The sequence below is a fragment of the Artemia franciscana genome, chromosome 7, assembly GCF_032884065.1.
Source record: "Artemia franciscana chromosome 7, ASM3288406v1, whole genome shotgun sequence".
NCBI classification, from domain to species: Eukaryota; Metazoa; Arthropoda; class Branchiopoda; order Anostraca; family Artemiidae; genus Artemia; species Artemia franciscana.
The window spans coordinates 45,944,703-45,969,137 of NC_088869.1; the positions used below are offsets into that span (position 1 = coordinate 45,944,703).

A 24,435-nucleotide genomic window follows, 5' to 3' on the forward strand; every position below is an offset into this window, starting at 1 on the left:
TGGCTATACAATTTTGATTGGTTGTGTTTGGAGAAATGGCTTGTTTGGGAGGGGGTTAGTTGCTCTCCAACCACATATGACTTAAAAGGGCAGTAGCCCTTTTAATTTTTAATCAAATGAGCTGTTTTCGAAGTTTCTACGATAACAAATGACTATCTCAAAATTTCTATTAGATGCATTTCGGGAAAATACGAGGTGTGTATGGGGGGATATCCACCCTCCGATCACTTTGGATCTTAAAAGGGGCACTAAAACTTCTGATTAGCAATCCAATATCCACCTTATATGCCCCCAGGGCATAATTTACAACCCTTACCCTGAGGGCTGTCCGGGGGGACTGTCATCCTCAAATACATAATTTCCAGACCTTTCAACTATGTTGAACAAAATATCTATCTCAAAATTTTGATTGGATGTGTTTGGGTAATTGGTTGGCATGGGAGGGGAGATAGTTGTCCTCTGATCACTTTCAACCATTAAAAAGGACACTAGCCCTTTAAATTTGTAGCCGAATGAACCCTTTTCGAATTTTCTACAACTTTTCGATACGACATGTCCTGGTCTAAAAAAAAAAAAAAAAAGATAGAATAAATAATATATTGTGCCCACATCGCTCTTTACTTAGGCAGCGCTATTGTGCTGCCTATGATACTGCTGTTAATAATTTCTATATTATGCAGCGAAGGTTGGTGAAATTTGGAATGTCCACTTGTTCCAAATTGTAGAATTTGCATTCCTTTGCTCCTAATCAAATAGCTGCATTGCAGTGCTTGCTATATTTCAGGCTCTAGATGAAAATAATTATTGCTTGCTCTGATTTTTACAAATACCTTATTGAAACTCATTAAGTGTATTTTAGTTTTGATAGAGGTTTGAATGTGTGTCACAAATGTAACTACAGATTGTCTACTTGCCCAAGGAGAATAAAACACGCTAAGCTATACTTGTAATGAAATTGGCACAATATTTGATTCTCCCTTTTTGTGGAAGGTCTTGTGGAAGGGGTTGCTCTTTGCTTTCGGTTAAAAAGTTGGTTGTTTTTTTTTTTTTAATTTAATTTTTGATCGTTTTTAAATAATACCGGGAAACACGGCTCTCTCTCTATGAAAATTTACGGTTTTTGTGTATTAGACACCACTCACCTAAGTTTACGATGTGTAAAACTCGAGAACAAACCAGTTTCTTCGTTAGTTTCTTCGTTACTTTAGAAGCAAATTTGGGCTATATATTTGCACATTGGGGGGGGGGGGGTAAAGCATAGCGGGTCTGCATGCGAAATGTGTTAGGCACAATTATTCTGCATATTATGAAGTAAGAATTGTTTTTTGACTTCAAACTGTCCAAATACTTTACCCCCCCCCTTATGTGCAAATATATAGCCAAAATTATATATTTCCCATATACTCTGTCACTTGTCTTTGTCTTGTCTTACGCCAGCTGAAAGAAACTAACGAAGAAACCTGTTTGTTCTTTAGTTTTACATGGCTTGAACTTGAATGAGCGGCGTATAATGCACAAGTACCAAAATTTCTTCCCCCTACGGAAAATTAAAAAATACATAAATCAAACATAAGTCTTAAATTTAGAAATTCTTATTTTCCAAGGGGGGTATTTTCCAGGTGGGGGTATTTACCAGGGGAGGGGTATTTTCCGCGGAGGTATTTTTCACAGGGGGGAGGTATTTTCTGTGGGGTATTTTCCACAGGGGTACTTTCCATGGGGGGGGGGGGTATTTTCTGGGCGGGGGTTATTTTCCAGGGAGGGGTAAATGCCAGCCACCGTGTAAGCTGTAGTGAGACATCGGCTATTGTAGAGGAGGACTGGTGATCTTTGTGTAGGTGGGAGGAGCGTGCCTGAAGGATAAAAAAAATTACATTTTTATGTCCTAATTCTCCAACTTACCATGAATTTATATGATGGTTGGGGGAGGGTAAGAATTAATCGTTTTATTCGAAAGTTCTCAGGGGGAGTGCTACCACGAGCTTTGTTTCTACCGAAATTTACGAATGCATTCCTCTTGATCCTATTTATAAGCAATTTTACAATTTCTTCTTGCTTCAATGGGGAGAGGGGATTTCCCATGGCCCCCCAGCCGGCGTACACGGGGAACATGCCTATAAAAAAAAACTTATTCGAAGATCCGACCCCAAAATTTGTGGAAATCGTGAACCTACTGTTAATTTTTTATTTCAATACCCCCTCCTCCTGATAATAATTGGAAAGAACCCGTCAAGGATGATTAAATAAAAAGTCAGACTATAAGCAAAAGTGACTTTTGTCAATTGAAACCAAAAATTTAAGAAACGAGGTTATGCTGACCAAATATTCAAGAACAAAGCGTATTTGCCTTTGATTCTAAATATACAAAATGTATTATTTTTAAGGTTGTTCATTACTGCCGTTAGCGCATGACAATTTTTTATATTTTTATAGACAGGGAATAAACTCCCCCAGAAAGGGTTGGGTCAAAATAATATTATGCAATGCAGTTCAACATCTCAATGATCTATGAGAATTCGAAGGTCGCTATACACAAAATTAAATAAAAAAGACAAGTTTTTTGAAATGAAAGTAAGGAGCGACATTAAAACTTAAAACGAACAGAAATTACTCCGTGTATGAAATGGGTTGTCCCCTCCGCAATCTCTCGCTCTTTACGCTAAAGTTTGACTCTTTGCCACAATTCTACTTTTTAAAACAATTAAAAGCTTTAGCGTAAAGAGCGAGGGATTGCGGAGGGGACAACCCATTTCATATACTGAGTAATTTCTGTTCGTTTTAAGTTTTAATGTCGCTCCTTACTTTCATTTCAAAAAACTTGTTTTTTTTATTTAATTTCTGAAAGTTTTTGAATTAATGCAAAATCGTCTGATTTTGGCTCTCCGTACATAAATTATTAAAATGAAATTTGCATATTAATTCTTTTTTTGGCTAAATGGCTTTCTCTTAGTTTTGATAAGACGATTTTGAGAAATAAGGGGTGGGGAAGGAGGCCTAGTTGCCCTCCAATTTTTCGGTTACTTAAAAAGGCAACTAGATCTTTTAATTTTTAACGAACGTTTTTATTAGTAAAAAAAATACGTAACTTAAGAATTAACTTACGTAACAAACTTTTATATTCTTATATTTCTGATTATATATATGAGAGGGCTGGTCCCCTCGTTAATACCTTGCCCTTCACACTAAATCTTGTTTTGTCCCAATTCTTTAAGAATGACCCCTGAATCAGAAAGACCGTAGAATAAATAGTTGAAATTACTTAAAAAATTTTTAGCATAAAGAGCGAAGTATTTATCTCCTCCTAAATACCTCGCTCTTTATGCTAAAGTATTTTTAGAACCCCTCATATGCGTAATAATTTCTGTTCGTTTTAAGTTTTAATGCTTCTCCTTACTTTCAATTGAAAAAACCTTTTCATGTTTATATTTTCATTGTTTCTTTTTATAGCCCCCATATCCCCCCCATTGATTTTATATCCTCCCATATAGCCCCCTCCACTGAACCCCACACCCAAACCAAAAAAATCCCCCTGATAACGTCGGTACACTTCCCAGTAACTATTACTGTATGTAAACATTGGTCAAAGTTTGGAACTTGCAGCCCCTCCCCCAGGGAATGTGGGGGGTACGTCATCCCCAAAGACATAGTTATTATGGTTTTCGACTATGCGGAACAAAATGGCTATCTCATAATTTTGATCTGTTGACTTTGGGAAAAAATGAGCGTGGGAGGGGGCCTAGGTGCCCTCCAATTTTTTCGGTCACTTAAAAAGGGCACTAGAACTTTTTATTTCCGTTAGAATGAGCCCTCTTGCAACAGTCTAGGACCACTTGGTCGATACGATGACCCCTGGGAAAAAAAAAAAAACAAAAAAACAAACAAACACGCACCCGTGATTTGTCTTCTGGCAAAAAATACGAAATTCCACATTTTTGTAGATTGGACCTTGAAATTTTTTCTATAGGGTTCTCTGATACGATGTGCGATGGTGCGATGGATACGATGCGATGGTGCGATTTTCGTTAAGATCCTATGACTTTTAGGGGGTGTTACCCCCTATTTTCCTAAATAAGGCAAATTTTCTCAGGCTCGTAACTTTTGATGACAAAGACTAAATTTGATGAAACTTATATATTTAAAATCAGCATAAAAATTCGATTCTTTTGATATATCTTTTAGCATCGAAATTCCGTTTTTTAGAGTTTCATTTACTGTTGAGCCGTATCGCTCCTTACTACAGTTCGTTACCACGAACTGTTTGATATAAAAAACATTATTCTTCTTACGACTTCAATGAGTATTGTCATTTATAATTATTATAATTATTATTATATGCTATTACTATTTATTGGGAAACTTGTTACACGGTAACACTGCAAACATCGAGGGAACAGAGAAACAATGAAAAATAAAAATTAAGAGAAAAAATACTTAATATCACATAATTATACACTGGGCTAAAATAAGCAACAAAGGTAACAGAAATGCAACATCATAAACAAAAATAACAAAGTTATAAATACATTAGATAATTGTAATTATTACAATTAAATTAATAATTTTACAATAAATTACAATTCTAAACTACACACGACGCATTAACAGCGGTTACCAAGGATAGTTAAATCTCTTTGCATTGTATTCCCTGATAATCAAAGATATAGATTACTGAGGATCAGCTACCCAAAACCTCTGAACTATCCTAAAATTTCGTGACCATGGAGGGATTTGAAACAGGTATTATCAAACCTGAAGGAACATTTGGCTTATCATATCTTTGTTTTATCAGACTTGGTAAAAATTTCCCATAAGGGGGCAGCATACAGAATGTGGGTAAGGATAAATGAATTTTAAAAAATATGCCAGAATATGCAGGTTGAAGCACAATTACGTAGTAATTATGGATGCATATACTGTGACAATTCTATGAGAAATATGGCTTATCAGAAGTTGTTGGGTGTAAGAGAGAGTTGAACTGATTGGGAGGTCAAGATAGGTGATACTTTCAACTGGCTGAACCATAGATGGACCAAGGGTCATAGATGGGACGGGGCTGCTTTCATGTCAGCTGAAAACGAAGAACTCACTCTTCCCAGTGCTAAAGTTAAGACTAAGGCTTAGGCATTCATCTTGCAGGCATTTAAAAATTTCAGAAAGTCTTTCAGTCGAAGAACAACTGTTCTTTTCGAACAAAAGTTCTTCTAGCTCGGGGAGTCGGCTCCTTAGATTTTGAAAAAGGGATCTAAGACAGATTTGAATATATGCCACGAAAAGCCTTAATCGTGTAACAATTTACAGTCCTTTTAGCAGCAAGAAGGAGCATTGCTGCATGGATAAGGAAGTCAAAAGCTCGACTGACATCAAGTCCTCCAAGGAAAAGGGGAAAGACTGAAGCATGGGACTCAATGAGCAATTTGGTAACAGTAGAAAAAGCCTCAGGACAACGGAATCCACTCTAAAATCTGACCAGAGAAGGTAGAGCATAACACTTAGTCTAAAGTCCCTCTATAACGGCTAATTGGTACAGTTTGCACAGAGTCGTTGAAACGGTAATTGGCCGAAACAAGATACAATGAGCGGTAGTTCTATCTTTCTTGGGAATAGGTGTGACGCCATGAACATAGAATGACAAGGGGACAGCTCCTAAGTTAAGGATGCCGTAACTAAGTATCGTCAGACGGACACCGATGCCTATTTAACAGCTCTTCAAGATCAGACTCAAATTTTGAATAAAGCGAGACATCTAACGAAAGGAGTTTAGCTGTATAACAATTATACGATTCATCATCAGGTGTACCAGAAGCGGAGACTAGAGAAAATTTCTATCGAAACTAACCTTAGATGAGAATTCTGAAATGAGACGCCTCCGATGGCTTGCTAATTCTCAAGTGAACTTTCTTTTAGTATGTAAGCGAACTGAATTAATGGCGCCAGAACCAAAGCCTCGTTTATCCCTATCAAAAGCACAAAAAATCCCGGTTCGAAATCCTATTATTGCTGATATTATTACAATAATAATGATATTATTGCTGATATTATATGCAATAATAATATATTATTGCATTCAACTGAGTGCTACAGAAAGAGCTTTGTGTCAGCGTTTGTTGAAATCATAAATAAATGAAAATTGCAATCTATCATGTTTATGTTTCATGTGCATTGTTAATGTGTTACTTTGTTTGTTTCATTTTTATTTGACAAACCAGTTGGGCTCATCGTTGTATGTTTTTATAAAGTACTTACGATTTTATTTATGTTGTACTTACGTGCTCATTTTTATTCATTTTACTTATATTACTTATGTTATCTACTTTTTACTTTTACTTATGTAACTTACATTTTACTTATGTACTTATGATTGTGTACTTATGTACACATATTTATTCATTTTATTCATTATATTCGTTTTTATTTAACAGGCCAGTTGGGTTCATCGCTGTATGTTTTTATATTATTCTTATGTTTGTACTAATGTTGTAATTATGCACTAATGTTGTTTTTTTGCATATACAATAAATGGCTAGCTAATTTGCTTTTATTTGCTATAATTTGCTATATTTTTTAATTTGCTATAATTTGGCTAGCTAACAGAAAGCAACAAGTTGAGCAGTTTTTTATGTTTTGAGAGTTTGTTTGTTATTAACGTACTATTCTATTTTAAGCCATAAGATTCTAGTTCGAATGTTTTAATTGCAATCGACAAAAAAGCACTAGCACTTTTCCTTTAGCTTTATTTTTAGCGCTTATAAATACTTTCAGAAGAACCCTACATAACTTCAGCATAAGGAACAGGAGCGAAGAGAAGGAAAGTCTTCCTCTTATGTGGAAAAATTACTTTTTGTTTCAAGTTTTAATGTCGTTCTGTACTTTCATTTGAAAAAATGTTTTTTACTTAATTTCAATTCCAAAGCCTATAATAATCACAATAAAAACTAGCTTTGTAGTTTATTTTTGTATTCAGACCGCAAATCACATTTCCAGATAAGAGATTTTCCCTCAGTTAATTGTTAGGAACAGATTCTTCTATGGTTCTTCAGAAATTCTGGACAGCTCCACCCGCATGAATAATGCATCAAATGTCTTTCTATCTCTCTTTTGGGTGATGCCTAAGCTACAACGTTGACGGGAGCTTTTCCAAAATCAATAGTGGATTTCTCCAGGGATAGGCTCTTTTCCAGTGCTGGAATAGGAGGAGCTATGAACAATTATGCGAGGGTAATGAATCCTTGTAGCCAATTGTTTATAAGAACAGTCTCCTTAAGATTGAAATGAAATGATGGTAAATGAGGCAAGAAGTGGAAAAGTTGTCTTCTAAGCTGATTTTCGGTATGAGTAGCTTTTCTTTTGCAAGGCAAAAGGGACGCTATTTAACACATACCATTTATGTTTCAATTGTTTTCCAATGATATTATCTGAATTTTCCTGGAAATTAGTTTTCTAACGAGATACAAATATGTGTTCACAAAAAACAAAAACAATCTCTCCAAGCTTCAAACTTGGCAGTGCCTAGTATTTGAAGTAGCTGCAAAAGTACCTATTGCCATTCTTTCTCAGTATTTTGATTGGAATCTCAGGAGTGTACCAAGGGTTTTCTTGAGGGAGGTCAAACACTCGGCCGGATAGGGGGAGGTAATTTAGTTCCACGCTCACCTTTCAGGATTATTATTATATATTATATTATATATTATTATATATATATATATATATATATATATATATATATATATATATATATATATATATATATATATACCAGAATTGGATAAGTATATATACTTTCCGAAAATTTTCTGGCCTGTTTAGAAAATCAAAAGGCAATTAAAAAAATAGAAAATTCCGCATTTTTGCAGCTATATGCTTGAAACCCCCTATAATAGGATTCTCGGATGCGTTGAATCTGATGGTACGATTTTCATGAAAATTCTTTGTGTTTTATGGGTGTTTCCTCCCTTTTTCAAAAATCAGGCAACTATTCTCATGCTCGTAGACTTTTATAGGTAACATTAAGCTCAAATCTTATGTATTTCGAATCAGCAAAACATGCCGACTCTATAACACGCCTATTGAAATCAAAATTCCGTATTTTAGAGTTCCGGTTACTATTGAGCCGTGCCGCTCCTTACTAACAGTTCGTTACCACGAACTGTTTGACAATTTGTAACTCATCAATCAATTTTTTTGTATTATCCCTCTTATAAAGTTACAATTTAAGGTATGGTTTCAAAATAGAAGAGCGAAATACCGCAAGCAGGAGAAACAACTACAGAAAGCTTTGGCACCTGCAGTGCTACCAGCCTGTGGAGGAGCTATGATGAGGAATATTTATCCAACTGCAGCCAGAGGGTATCAAGCATATGGCCATCCAAATACCTTCCAGACATTAAATAGTATGAACCGTTATCCACAAGTAAGCACCATTTTGACCTTTGAAAAATTCCCTCTCGTACTGAAGCGATTCCTTGAGTTAAAAAACACAGACTACTCACAGTGACTAAACGAAACTAAAAACGATTAAAAAGAATGATCACCGTTCAGTATAAATCCATTATTGGGCTTGTTTTTTTTTTCTTTTTTTTGTGTTTGGGGGCACTACAGAGATCATTAAGATGTGCGTACCCAGTCTTTGCCAGGTGCTCCTGTGGCAGTGTTCGATCCTAGCTGAACAATTCTCAAAAAATCATTCAGATACTGTTCCAAAATATCTACTCTTCTTAAGGAAAAGCCGACCAAAAACAAATGTAGATGCAATTTTATCTTTAAAGACAACATTTTTTTAACATTTATATTGCTCACCTGTATTTATACTGGAAGTCCTATATTACTTACCTGTATTGATTCTAAACACGTGAGTCATTGACATAACATCGCGCCCTTGCAATATATTCTAGATATCATTTTCCATGTCATCTATGTTTTATCCCAGCAGACACTCATATTATACATGCTGGATAATTCCAAAGTTAAAAAAGAAAAACAAAGCTAACGATAAATGGGAAAAATTTCAATTCATTTATCTCACAAGTTTTCAAAACTTTCTGCAGAAACCCCAAAAAATGAAAAAAAAGACATTCTTTCCGAGTCGAGATAAAATTAAATTTTATTTCATTAAATTTTTTTTCATTAAATTAAGCATGCCAAATTCAATCTTAATACAATCTTTCCATATATTTACTTAAAAAGACATTTCCAGAAGAGAATTTTCGTGTAAATTGAAGAACCATACTAAAACCCAAAACAAGGAGAATTAATTATAATTAATAATTAAGACTTAATAAACAGAAAATGCTAACAATGAATAGATGAAACCAAAATTAACATAAATTAAAATGAATTATGTCAAACATAAAGATAGCTGATGCACATCATAGATGTATAGATGAGTCTTAGAACAAACAAAATTTTAAATGTATGAACAGGTCAAGCTTAAAAAAAACAAAAATCACCCCAAACAGATTTAGGGCTACCCACGAATATTTAAAAGGTTAGAGCGGTATTATTTTTATCTTTACTGAAATCGATTTCAAGCAATATAATTTATAGTAAACATTTTTACAAATAAATCTTTATTTTTGGTACACAAGGTTTTACTATTAGTTAATATTGGAGATATTTGTAAAGTTTTTCTGCCTAAAAATTTAAAGGATGAATCATAGTTTAAAATTTGGACAATATTTAAATATTCTGTCAATGTTTTCGATCAGTAGTATTTTTGTTCAATAAATGTTCTATAATAGTTTTACTACGTAATCTCTGATAGATGGGACGGGACTGTTATTCAACAGGATTTAAAATATGTGTAACATTTGGTTTTCTTTAGGGCTGAAGCCACCCTAACCCACACCATGTATACCTTTGAATGTACAAGTATTTCAATCATCATTTTAATAAAATAATCTTTTAAGTTTAATTTTTGTTGTAAGTGTTTGTTTAAATAAGTATATTTCAGTGTCGTTTATAAAAAATATTTTTTTTTGTCGTCTTGAAAAAGAAAATAATTAGACATCCTGCACCAATACAGCCAGACTTAACCCTTTTTTATTCACCCTCCTCCCGTTAAGGCAAAATCTAGTGTCTTATGTCACCCCTCATACAACCCTAAAATTTTTAATTCGATCTGCATAGCTCTTCCTTAGATATTACAGATACCCTACTTTGTAGACCTGTGTACGTGTAGTATCTTTCAGTTTACATTACTGCTTTACCGCGAAAAAATTCTTGTCACACAAGGGATTAAAGTACGAAACCTTTTAGGCAGATTTAAAAAAAATATATTTAGCTCTTATCTTACCCCTTCTCCTGTTTAAAAAACAGACCTCGGCAAGTCAAGTTCAAGGAGGGACATCTGCCCCCCGCCCATAGCAAATTACTACCTGCCCCCTCCCCCAAGAAAGAAAGGTCTTTTAAAAACTTCAAATTGATCCCCCAAGTCATTCTTGAGACATTGCACATAATTTGAAATCTCGGATGCACATAGAGTTTCTGATACATTCTGTTAGACGTTCACCTTTTCCCAATCCCTAAGAGTTTCAAATTCATCAAACTTCCATTTTCATGGCCAATTTTTATTCTAAAGGCTAATAAGAAAAATTAGTAAATTGTTTGATTTAGGAATGTTGCCCGCAGGGGCTGTGGAACCATCTCGACCCCAGAAGGATACTCATTAGAAGTGTCAATGTTTAACGAAATGGCTATCTAAAAATTTGCATGAGACATTTTAGATGCTTCGGAGGCTAATAGCAGAAAATGGCAAGGGAGGTTGATTGCCCTCTAATTACTTTTGGCCCTTAAGAAGGCTCTTGGATCCTTCAATTGTCATTTGAATGAGCCTCTTCCCAATGGTATTTCTCCAACCACTTCTTCCATATGTTGTGGTAGAAGAAAAAAGTTGTGAGGTCCGTGTTGACCCTTTGTTGGGTCAGTTTTTGTGGAAAACAACGTTTTTTTTTCCTTCCACGTTTGGGTTCCCATAGCCCAACAACTCCAGAATACAAGTTTCAAGCGGATCAAGGAAGAAGTGCTATGGCCCATTCATAATTTTTTTGGGGGGGAGCCCCTGAAACTATTTTTGTACATTTAGATTCCTCTTTGCTCAAGCATTTACTGTTGTAAGTTTCAAACTGATCTCATAATACAAATGAATTTGTCTTTTTTCAGGCCTCCTATGCCTCCCACAATAAAATGAGTAATCTATTTTACACAGAATGATCACTGAAAGCTGTAAGCCATTGAACACCCAAGAGCAGACATACCCCCTTTTTCAACTATAAAACCTATGGTTAAACAGTTTTCATTTCACATAATTCACAGCTTTTGCCTCGGGGACGACGGAGGTCATTGCATCCATGGAACCACATTTATTGTACTTTTTCACTATTCAGGACAAAATGGTCATCTCAAAATTTCGATCCAATATTTTGGGCGCACTTTTTGGGGCTGCACTTTTATTCCGGGGAGAGGGATTCCCTCCCCCGTTCTATGCGAAGTAGCTGTATAAAAAAAATTATAGTAATAATAATGAAAAACGGAAGACATATTACTCTACTTAGGTAGAGCTACAGCCCTCCCTCTGACTTATAGTTTGCATGCAAAAGGAGAATTCCTGGTTTTTCTTTTCTTTTTTTTTCAATCCCAAATAGAGATTTAATCAATGCAAAATGCTTACAACTAAATTACAACAGTCAGTGTCAAAATTTTAATAAGCGAGTGAATTTGAATTTGTCAAAATTCATTAAATAATTCACCTAATATTTTCATTGGCCTTTTGGATCAGCTCCGTACAGCATGCGATCTGAGAGCCACGTATGATCCACTATTATTAAAAACTTCTTTCGGCACTTCCCTTTTTCACAAAAAAATATTTACACCAGTCTTTTTAACAGTAAAATTATTTTTTTATTTGCCTAGCTTATGAATGTATCTGAAAGACAAATTGAAAAATAATTGTGGATCTCTGTTATTCTGAGAAATCACCGATTTAATCATCGGCTAAATCATTGATTTAGTTCTTCGGCCAATTAATTTCAGATCCTAGTTAAAATAAAAATTCAAGTCTTCAAAAATGCAATTAATTAAAATTCAGGTGTTTTGTATTATTTTTGCTTTTCCTGTGATAGTATTTAACTTGTTTCTATATTCCAATTTCAGTATATTCCTGATTTAGCTTCACAGACATCAATGCCTGCATATACTTCAATGGCACAATCCTTCTCAATGGCACACACGCCACCAATGAGGCAGGACACAATGGGTAATTTCCTTCATATTACTGTTTGAGTAATTTTCACCTTTAATACTGTTAAATTGTCTTATTACGTAAGAAATCATATCTATTGATTATACTTGCAATATCCTTCAGGGGACTGATCTCCTTAGCCAAGTTTCCCAAACTCAATACTGAAGTGCTGAAAACAAAAGTAAAGCCTTTTATGGATATAAGGGTGCCAATTTACAAGATATATGGGGGAGGGGGCAGTGATATTTTTCAATTTTAAAAAAATAAAGAGGCTAAATCATTGTTTTAAAAGTAAAAAATTTGGCTTTTTTGTACCTGGTAAATTAGTTATTTGGGGGATGGAATTGACGATGTTTATTCCGACTTAATTAGGTCCTAAAATAATAACATTCGGAATTTTCCAAATCGTGTTGAGTATTTCCAAACATACTTTGATGAAGTTAGCCCCTCTAAGCAAAGAATCAGGGGTAGCGTGGATTTCAAAGGCAACCAATTATAATTCATTTTACGTGTTGCTCAAGCCAGAGGACTGTAAGTTTCTTTTGTAAAATCTAAAGTGTTTACAATTATTTTAACATTCCAAAAAGGCAAGCAGTTCTTGTAGCACAAACTGAAAGAAGAAAAGATGACAACAGAAGAAAAAAGATGATAAGGAGAATGTGCCAAACTCTTTGGATCGAATGACACGACTCTGTGCAATCGTTTGTAGAATTTTTTCGTCAAATACTGTCATCCTTGGATGAAATAAGAGACTGGATTGCCAAGAAAATTGCTACTGATGTTAAGTTTCTTCAAAGTGTGACCGGAAAATATGATTTTCTAAGTAAGCATATTTGTAACTGACTTTGCGAATTCCCCTAACTTTACCGTTAAGTTTATGCTTGTAGAGAAAAAATCTTGATCTTTTCCACGCCTTAAAGTCTGCAATAATAAAAAAAAAAAATTGAAGAGGTCCGAAATGAGGCAGGTGTCGCATTTTCACTTATTTTTAAGAAATCTAGTGACCTAACTCTAGATTTGTGTATCCGCGTTTTGACATTAACAACAATAGAGTGACAAATAATGAGAAACAACGTCCCAGCCATTTCAGTTAAAGAAAAATTCATGAGGTCACTATTTGTTTTTTGTTTTTTTACGTGAAAATTTTATCTAGTCTTTAACCGAAAGGTTTGAATCACACTTTAACATACTAAAACCTTACCAGGGTCTTTTCCGAACCAGCCGAGAAAAAATTGAGAATCAAAACGCTTATACATGCAGAATTACCAAAGTAGCGGAACTTTATGGCTTTTAAACTTCAGGGGCGTATAGTGACAACATTCTGTTGGTGACAAGTTTTGAACGAAAAAAGAATAAGATTGATGTTGAAATTTTGCTGCATTTGTTGACCTCTTACCAATGGTAGATGCGTTACTTTGTATTTTAGCAATAATCCTAGTTACCACTTGTACGTCTTAAAGGCTATTTTCTCCATTGAAGTTGCTAAAGACTTACTGGAAAATCGCAACTTCCGAAGACCGGCTAAATGCTTTTGCAATAGGATTTCTACACGAACGAATCGAGTTACCTGAGACTAAAGTAATCGTTTAAATTTCTAAAAAGCGAGGAAGACTCAGTATTTACTTGTAAAAAAATACTATTAGGAAAATCTTTTGTTGTCAACCTGCAGCTTTTTGAACCTAAGAACTGAACTTTCCCAATTTGTGGCAAATTTAAATTGCATGTAAATAAAAAGTTTCCTCAATATGGCGTACAGTCCGCATCGCACATCAGTTAAGCAAAACAGATAGGTAAGCCTTCGTTTATCCCGTGTAGGTTGTCTCTGCTCATCCTAAAAATATTTAATCCCCCGCCCCCGAAGACTTTTCTGAATGTACCCCTGTGCAGGAAAAAAAAATAAAAAAAAAAGTGCATGGAAGAAAAAACGAGGATAATTCCAGTAGGGAAAAGGGAAAGACAAATATGCAAGTATTTGGGTCAAGCTCTATGCTCGACTGTCCTCAGTGTGCTAAAATAAATGAAGAATAAAAAAATACAGGGATAAAAGAACCAAGGACAAGTTATTTGGTCCGTGGGATATATTTTCCATTCTTAGTTTACTTGTGTGCGGTGAGGATGGTTGAGCAGAGGGTTCGAGCAAAATGACAATATATTTGTCTTGCCTTTTTTACCGACTGGCATTATCCTCAGTTTTCTTCTTCACAATTTTTTTCTGACTTTGTACCTTACTATAACCACCTTTATCAGCGCTATAGTCTCAAAAAACGAACTACAACGATCCTCCTCTTATCAAGCCAAAAAGCCTTGGCTAAAGTTATGTGCCAAGTTTATTAAATACAGACATTATTATTTGCGTGAAAATTTAGCGATGGTTTTATTTCTAATTCCGGAGAAATACGAGACGTACTTTATCCTTAGTTCTAGATGATATATACGTTTATGAACATAAATATACCTAATTCAAATTCACAATTTATTTATAGTGTCCATTCACTGATCATTTTTTATAATACATTTATGTGTAATTCTTAATTCGTTTAATTCTTAATCAAGCATAATTAATTTATTCTAGGTGTTGGTCCTGATGATGACTGGTATAATAAAAGCCTTACAGCTCTTCGTATGAATTCCACCCACCATGCAAATCTTGCTGCAGCACCTATGCTGCAATATCAATCTTAATTTTTACTGATAACAAGTGTTTTTCTTCATAATACGCACGATTTGACAATAGTGCCATCTATCAAAATAGTATTGACATATGTTTTACCGCAGTTTACATTAATTTGGAATAAGCAGAAATTACTGAAGTACTGAGACCAAAGAAAACGATATTGTTAGTTATGTTGGAATAGCTAAAAAGAAAAAGGCCAACAAAATTGTAACAAAATGGGAAAATAGGTTCCTGGGAAAACATTTTTCAATAAGAAATAATGCCTATCATTGGGGATAATTTTTTCTATTATTTACCTAATTCATACGTTTGTAGGATAAAGCTCCCCCTCTACTTAATTTAGTGCTAAAACTTTAAATTTAGAATAGTAACGCCGAATCATTTAACACTGATTTTTCAACACCAATCCTTTTTTCTTTTCTTTTTTCAACCTGGCACCTGCTGATACCAATATTTTTTTCATTGGAGATTGAATTTTCGATTCTTGTTAATTTTTAAGATATATATGGTTGTTTAAATTTCTACTCAACCAATTCAAGCAATCAAATTTTATTTTTGCTATCCTTGATACTGTAAAAAAAAATCATTGCTAGTTTAATGTAAAAAAAATTCAAAAAAAGATAAACCTTGATATTAAGATTATCTTTAACTTCGTTCATATTCAGACTAGATCCAAGACTCATACTTTAAGTTTTCAGTGAAATTCCTTGTGGAAATTTCAATTTGTATCTCAAAAAAGGGCCTGTCAGACGGTAGATAACATCAAAATAGCATAGTTGTCAGTTTTGCGAAAACTACATGTCCTAAGATCTGAAAAGCTGTTTTTCCAGTTTTTAAGTAATTGACGGTTCAACTAAAGCCATGGTTTACCACAAAAACCCTGTAGTCTAAATGATAGAAGAAAATAGGTTTTAATGGGACTATAAGAATTTAAATAAATATTAGCAATTAATGTATGGCGTACATGAAACTCTAAATTTATAGATCGTGACCTTTTGAAACGATGCCTGTCTTCCATTCTAAGATTAATATAGAAAGGGCTATTTTGTTCTTCGTTTGATTCCCCGAAATTTTTGACAGCATTGGATTGTTTAGCTACATATATTTTAGAAAAAAACTCGATTTATATATTCATTTTGGGTACTCGTCATTGTACCAAGTTTTCCACTTGAGTATTTTCAATTCAGTTATGTAGGTTTTTATTTTATTTTAAACTTGGTTAACCCCCTTGCCAAACCCCCTCTTTAAGCCCATTGGAAAAAAATAACAAAGAATATGCACAGTAAGTTTTTATCATATTGCAACAATTATCTGGCTAAAAATGGTTTTCAGTTTTTTTTTTTGTGTCTTTTATGTGTTTTGGGTATGAAGAATGTGATTAAGCGTACATAAATAATTACTTGGTCAAATTCACTCTTAAAAAAATTAAAAACAACAAATATTTAAAGGCCAAATTTTTTGATTTTTTTAAGGGAATATGTATTTTAGGTTCAATTTCATGTAAACATCCCAAGATTAGTAGCGGATGAAGTGTTTTGGTACTTAGGGATTTAAGCTAATGAATTTAGTTCATTAACAGTTCAAATCAAAGGTAGCTAGATCAACATAGTTTTATTATTATCATCATATATGCGTAGCTTGTATAATTATTTGGAATCAATAACTAGTCATTTAAGATAATGAAATGATCTCTGCAAGATTTTTTTTGTACAGCGTTGACCAGTGCAATATTTCAGTTAAAAGAATAGTGGTTTATTGTTGTTTTTCTTTAGCTAATGTTCCACTGGAAGTTTTTATAGACGTGATGTACAGTTCGATCGCTACACCTACTAATTTTCTTTTTGTATATTACTACTTTTGTTCTTGATCTTTCTTTGGGATTAAATAGTGAGATAAATGGTTGATGTTTAATAGATTTTTTTCAACTACTGGAACTTAATAAGTTACTTCTATTCGTATCATTCACTCCTCCTCAATCTAGGGTGAGCGTAGTAGGAAAATTACCATCAATGCATAAAAAAATAATTAAGCTAAAAATAGACATTTTTAAGAATTCAATTTTTGAGCTGTTAGGAACAGTCGCACCAATGAATGTGGGGATAGCCCTCTACCTAGATTCCCCTCTTCTCTCCTCTAGATTTAAGAAAATGCCTTTTTTCGTATTTCGTTGGAAAAAAAAATAGAAAGGCAAGATTACCACCAAGATCAAGACAAGATTACCGCAAGATATTTCGAAAAACAGATCCCCCCCCCCCAAAAAAAAAGGAAAAACAAAACAAATGAAACTTTGTGATTTGCTTCCACTGAGGACAATTGTTTGTTATAGTATCCACAAATAGAAACTAAAGAAAAAGCAACGAAACAACAAGTGAAGATAACAAACGTACACGACCTAAGTCCTGAGCTACCAACTGTAGTAAGACAAACTAACCGAGGGGTGGGCCATGAAAAAAGCCGGCAGAATTGGATCTTGCTAGCTAAGGAACTGGTGAAGCTTGGTCTTTTTCTAGTCCAAGCATCCATAAAATATATTTTGGGTGTTTTTGCAGTTTTGTGCATACATTCTTTTTGCTTGAACTAAAGCAAGGCTGTGGCAATCGAGTCGGAAATATGAAAGTTCAGGCAAAATCGTTTCTAAGCCAGGAGAAGAGAAATGATTGCGTCTTAAACAAAAAATAAAATGATGATGTGTCATAGGTGTGCCTATTGGGGGGTGCAGGGGGAAATCACCCCCTCCCCAGATTTTTAATTTTTTATTTCGAATAAATATAAAAACAAATACCACCTATGAAAATAAATTTTCCACCAGCCCTTGCATTCTCGTGAACTGACGTCCCTGATGTAACATCACACTAACAAAACTGAAAGGGCCGGAGACCAAAGCAAGTGGAATGAGCTAGTGGCATCCTTAAATAATTTTTGAGACCACACTGGCTGAGGATGACAAGACGAGAAAAAGATATAGGTAAAGAAGAAAAACGAGGACAATTCCAGCTAATGAAAATGAAAAAATAGTGCAAATATTTTGGGCAAAGCCTCGTCTCAAATGTCTGGATTTGCTGAAACGGAAAAATAAAACAAACCGTAAAAACGATCACAAAATTAAATAAAAAAAAAGCTTAAAAAACAACCACTAAAATAAAACAATACCTTTTCCTGGTAAAAATGACAGGGGATTTGAATAAAATTCTGATATTGAATGACAAGGTGATAAATCTAAGTTCATTTCATTAAATTCTTTTTAAAACCCAGTCGCTTACCAGGTCTAGTGTTATCTGACATTTTACTAGGTTGCGAAATGCTATAATGTAAAAGGTAAATATCTGAATTAATAAGTTGAATATAAATAAGGACCAGAATTTACTAGAATTGCTGAATGTAAAAGGTTAAAAATAGTATTAAAGGATACTACCACAGCATAACCACCAATTGAAAGCCTCCCATTTATAGGCGAAAAGAAAAACTCCTCCTAAATTGGACCACAATTTGAAAAAAATGAGTAAAATTTTATTTGAAAGCGCCTCCATTATTGCCTAAGCCAAAGGTCTCGTGCAAATTTCCAGAGAGACAGTCGAAGCTAATATACACCAGAAATTAGTCCTTTATAGAAATATTGGCAAACTTATTCAATCCCAATATGCAATAATTAAGATTCTTTTTAAGTTATGATATTTGTAAACTAAAAAAATGTCTCATGATACTGACCTGGTAAGTGATTAGTTTTTAAAAAAAAAAAAACATCAAATAAAATGGACTCTTTAGGATTTGAATAGTCATTCAACACCAGATTTTTTGTTCAATTACCTTCTCAACGTTGCATGGCAAGTGTCTTCCTTTATTTTAATAGTTGTTTTTTATAGTATGTTTTGCTTTTCTATTTCTTCACTGAGGAGGATTGAACGGAGGTCTTGGCTAAATATTTGAATTTTGTGTATTCACTGGATGGAAATTTCCTCGTTTTCTTGTTTACAGCATATTTTTTTTTATCTTGGTAACATCCGTGAAGTACGTTATATCAGTAGAATTGCCTCTGTGTCTGGCTTCCTCCTAATCATTTTGTGATGAATATTCTAAATACAGAGCTAGAAGTCAGCGGGTCTTACATATCCAAGCGATGCTGGTGAATGCCGATGCTGAAGCTTCAGCCGATGTCCTTCAGCGATGCTGACGGACTTGGCTGAAGATTAAATGTTAAGAATTGTATAAAATCAGCAAAAAATCTGGCTTTATGAAAACATTTGTCTAGGTAAAACAATTGTATGTTATTAGAAACGAAAGCAAAATGATTTATATTATTCAGCTCATACTAATGTTATTATTGGTGGATAGTCTCTCACCAGTTCTGCATATTGCTATTATCACAAATTTCAAAAAAGAATTGCGTTTATTACATGATAGTGTATATTTCAGATCCCCAAAAAACAAAATGCGAGGATAGGCTGGGTATAAAATGCAAGAGATGGTTCGGTGCTGTAAAATGGCTGTGGGTCTTCAATATGTTGTGAGCTCCTTCTTCTATTCCAGTCGCCGAAAAAGAAACCCTACCTACGCTGTCTCACAATCGCGTTTAGGTAGACCTTTACCTAATTTTGTCTAGCCTAAACAATGACTGTAAACACTGCTGCAAAATGAACTTCAGGAGGGGTAGACCCCCAAGATAATTATAGTCTTGTTGCATGTTATGATTCGAAACAGCATTGCAAAGATTTTCTAGAATGAATAATTATTCTTGTTTTTTTAGTCTTGACAGAGTTTTTTGGGCTGTATAGCCTCTTCCAGGTTATATTTTACTATGTTTTACTGTGCTGTCTCCCCATTGTAATATAGTATTTGCTAGCATAAATACAGAATGAGTAAGAAGTAATAAGTCTTGATTTAGGTTCAGGACTTCAACACTTGTTGACGGGAGTGAAGTGCCAAGTGCTATAGTGACTAAGATGGGCAAAAACTTCCACAAGGCCTCCACTTAAATCAAGGTCCCCAAGCTTCTTACACTCCAGTTGCAGTATTTGATACAGATTTTAAAGAAGGTTATTAGTCTCTGACCTGCACTAGTGGGACCCAGTGCTTTTCTTGAAACCATACAATTTTAATGATTTGGAAAATATAAAAATTACGAAATGGAACTTTACGACGATAAAAGGCAATTATTGTATCGATATTCCAAAATTTTTAGAACAGGACACGTTAGGAGTCTCTGAAACTTCTTTCCAGGAGTTAGGCAACAAGCAATTAGGTGAAATAGTATTTATTTAATCAAATGTGGAGGATTGCGCATAAAGGCAGAAAATTTGGCTCATGACGAATAAGGAAGCTTTTAAGTCTTGTCTAGGTTAGTAATGTGTTAATGATAAAATTTTAGGTGTGCAATCAATAAGCAAATAATGCAAAGCATCAGTCATGTGGGTATTTATCCCTATAGAACCAACTTATGGAGACAATAGTAACTCGGATGAATTTTACACACAGTTTTTTCCCACCTTGCAAAAGTTTGTACGAGTCCGAACATAAATCTTCGAGCAAACATTACAACATTGGAAGTGACGGTAATGACAGTGGTCAAGAGTGACTCAAAAACATAGATACTTGGAAATATTGGTGAATATATGCTATATATTCTCCAGATGAATTGTCTAAGGATTGTTTTAGGTACTCTCCTGACTGACTGTTTATCCATGTGGGAAAAATATCGTTTGAACTCACTGTATGGGGCTATAATGAAAGGAAAATCAATATGTTAAGGTCAAGATTTACTAGGGGTATAATTTTTATATCGTTTTTAGGGATAATAAAGGCTATAGGCAGAGTCGTCACTTACCAAGACATTTGGGGGGGGGGCAATGGATTTTTCCGTCTGGCTGGTCTTTACCAACTAATATTACCAACTAATGTGGGTGATATTTTGAAAGTAGAAGCTTCGTTTCTCCGGTATGCTAGCAAGCGGAAGAAAAGATTGAAAATACATTTCGGAATAATCTAATCTCAAGTATACGAGCTACCAAACAGAATACTGTAATACTATCGGTATTGAGCACACTTGTATTTCTTACGGAAAAGTTACCTCTCATGTATGACAATGAAATGCTAAGCATTGGAGGCTTTTCTTCTTGTTTTCTTCTTCATAATAATTTTTAGAAACTACTGAAATTTATTAGCTGTTGGTTTTTTTTTCAAAGCTACCTCCCAAAACCAAGTCTCGAGTCTAATAAGGATCAATGGCACCAGTGGTCCTCCACTGATTATAAACCATTAGAAACAAAGCGATTTTCCTTTTCCTTCACACCATTTTAAAAATTTATGCAGAAAGTGGCCATCCCTAATGAACCTTGAAACGAGAAAAATAGTTTCAAATAATACAAATAAATAAAAAAAAAACTAAATATTAAGTACGATTGTGCTGGAATGGATCTTTTTAATGAGCATTTAAGAAAAAGGAACAAAGGAATATTTTCTAAATCATATGATACAACTATAAACGGAATCTATATCCTGTTTGTATCCAAGTAACTAGAATAAATTTGAGCTACCAAGCTAGTTCAATTGTTTTTAGAAAGGTATTAAAAATAAAAGCTGATGAATTCCAAAACACAGTTATAGTCTCCAAAAATTAAATTTAAAAAAAAACAAGTTTTTTTAACGGAAATTAAGGAGCAGTATTAAAACTTAAAACGAACAGAAATTACTTCATATATTAAAGGGGCTGCTTCCTCATCAACGCCCCGCTCTTTACGCTAAAGTTTGACTCTTTCTCTTAACTCTACTTTTTAAAACAGTAAAAAACTTTAGCGTAAAGAGCGGGGCGTTGATGAGGAAGCAGCCCCTTTCATATACGAAGTAATTTCTGTTCGTTTTAAGTTTTAATGCCGCTCCTTACTTTCCGTTAAAAAAACTTGCTTTTTTTATTTAATTTCTGAACGTTTTTGAATCAACGCATGTTTTGATTTTGGCTCTCCGCAGATGAATAATTAAAACGAAATTTACATATTTATTTTTTTGGCTAAATGGCTTTCTCATAGTTTTGATCGAATGATTTTGAGAAAAAAAGGAGTGGGGGAGGAAGCCTAGTTGTCCTCCGATTTTTCGGCTACTTAAAAAGGCAACTAGAACTTTTTACAAATGTTTTTATTAGTAAAAGATATACGTAACTTACAAATTAGCTTACGTAACGAACTTCTGTATTCTCATGTTTTTATTGCGCATATGAGGGGGTTCACCCCCTCGTCAGTACCTCGCTCTTTACACTAAAGCTTGAATTTTGTCCCAATTTCTGAAGAATTACCCTGAATCACAAAAGCCGTAGAATGAATAGTTGAAAGTACTAAAAATACTTTAGCGTAAAGAGCAGGGTATTAGGAGGAGGTGAGCCCATCATATGCGTAATAATTTCTGTTCGTTTCAAGTTTTAATGCTTCTCCTTACTCACAGTTGAAAAAACTTTTTCATATTTCTTTTTTCATTGTTTTTTTTTAAATAATGCTAGAAAATCCTGCGCTCCCTTCATGAAAATTTACTTCCCCCATGACAAATTCCTCCAAGGAAAGTTCCCCCAACGTATCCACCTCTTCTCAACCCCCCCCCCCCCAACCTAAAAATCCCCCTGAAAACGTCTGTACACTTCCAAATAACCATTACTATATGTAAGCATTGGTCAAGGTTTGTAACTTGTAGCTCCTCCCACGGGGACTGTGGGGGAGTAAGTCGTCCTTAAAGACATAAGGTTTTCACCTACCCTGAATAAAATGGCTATCTCAGAATTTTGATCCGATGACTTTGGGAAAATAATTAGCGTGGGAAGGGGCCTAGGTGCCCTCCAATTTTTTGGTCACTTAAAAAGGGCACTAGAATTTTTCATTACCGTTAGAATGAGCCCTCTCGCAAGGTTCTAGGACCATTGAGTCGATACGATCACCCCTGGGGGAAAAAAAAACAAAAAAACAAATAAACACGCATTCATGATCTGAATTCTGGCAGAAAATACAAAATTCTACATTTTTGTAGATAGGAGCTTGAAACTTTTACAATAGGGTTCTCTGACTCGCTGAATCTGATGGTGTGATTTTCGTTAAGATTCTATGACTTTTAGGGGTTGTTTCTCCCTATTTTCGAAAATAAGGCAATTTTTTTCAGGCTCGTAACTACTTTTGACGGGTAAGACTAAACTTGATGAAACTTATATATTTAAAATCAGCATTAAAATGCGATTCTTTTGATGTAGCTATTGGTATAAAAATTCCATTTTTTTTAGTTTTAGTTACTATTGAGCCAGGTCGCTCCTTATTTACAGTTCGTTACCACGAACTGTTTGACTTCAATATTGACTGAAATTTGATACCACAACAATGCATAATTTTCTGTTGTAGAGCACAAATCGTCTGTCAAATAACGTACTAAATCCAACTTGACTGTTCTGATGTTTGCCGTTAGATTTTTTCTTTTATATTGACATTGTTTTCTTTTATATTATAGCAATTATCATATTTAGAAAGAACAATAAATGGGAAATCTAACAGTATTAGGTTTCTGTGTTACAAGAGAATATTATCTAACAGTGAAAGAAATCTCTTTGGATAGCTGCCCAGCTGAAACACCCATCGTATAAATTCTCTATTATTGTTCAGTCAAATCACTTGTAAAGACTTACCATTCTAACTTTGTCTTTCTTTCACTCTAATTACTTTCTAATTCATCTTACAATTTGGACTCAGCAGATGTTGGCAGCCATCTTGAAAAAAGCTGTAGATAACATCAGTCGCTACTGTGGCTAGAGCAGCCAGCAGTAATCTGCAGTCTGAGTAATAGTTTAAAGTAAATGGGAAAACTTGTCTTGGTAAATGTTCAAGCCATTATTTATGTCACTCATTTTTGAAGAAAATTCAAAGTAAAAATAGAAAATGTGTTGTATTATCGGTTGTGTGGGGTTTTGGCTGAAAAATTCATTTTCCATCTTTATTTTTTGAACCATTTGCTCACAAGTTTTATAAATCAATCCTTGCACTGGGATAAAAAAAAAATTAAAAAATCTGATATTTATAAAATCTAATAAAAATTGTCAAATGATACATACGATAAATTTGCGCGTTTAGTTTTGTCTATCTCGTCATTTTAAGATTTTTGTGGGTATTTCAAGAATATGTTAGAAATGCATGTATCATTTTAACGAAATATTTCTCGATCTAACGTTATTGCTGATCTCGCACAGACAATGTCATTAGAAAATTTCGTTTAAAAATACGCGAATTGTTACAAAACTTAAAATCAGACGGTTTTCTTTCAAAAAATTCAGGTCTTGGTTTTGTCAAGTTCTGCCTAAATAGTTAGATAAGCTTTTAATCTATTGCCTTCTTCGTTTGATCGAGATCGATCAAACGAAGACTTTGCCTGGCAGGCGCCAGCTTCAAGAACCTCTTGCCAATCTGGAAAAACAAGACTTTGTCAACTTCTCTGAAGGTCCGACTCTTCAACTCCCTTATAATCCCAATTGCTTTATACTCAAGCGAAACTTGGTCAATAAAGGCTGACGATGAGCGAG

At 34.3% G+C, this 24,435-nt stretch overlaps 1 protein-coding gene across 1 annotated transcript in view; it reads left to right on the forward strand.

Annotated features, from left to right (window-relative positions):
* The window catches only part of LOC136029371 (homeobox protein unc-42-like), a 50,011-nt gene extending 33,210 nt beyond the window's left edge, over positions 1–16,801 (forward strand). Inside the window, exons 3-5 of the mRNA XM_065707689.1 lie at positions 8,213–8,407; positions 12,145–12,247; positions 14,805–16,801. Of these exons, the coding sequence (XP_065563761.1) occupies positions 8,213–8,407; positions 12,145–12,247; positions 14,805–14,914 (408 nt within the window). The 3' untranslated portion in view covers positions 14,915–16,801. The remainder of the gene's footprint in view (positions 1–8,212; positions 8,408–12,144; positions 12,248–14,804) is intronic.
* Positions 16,802–24,435: the final 7,634 nt, after the last annotated feature.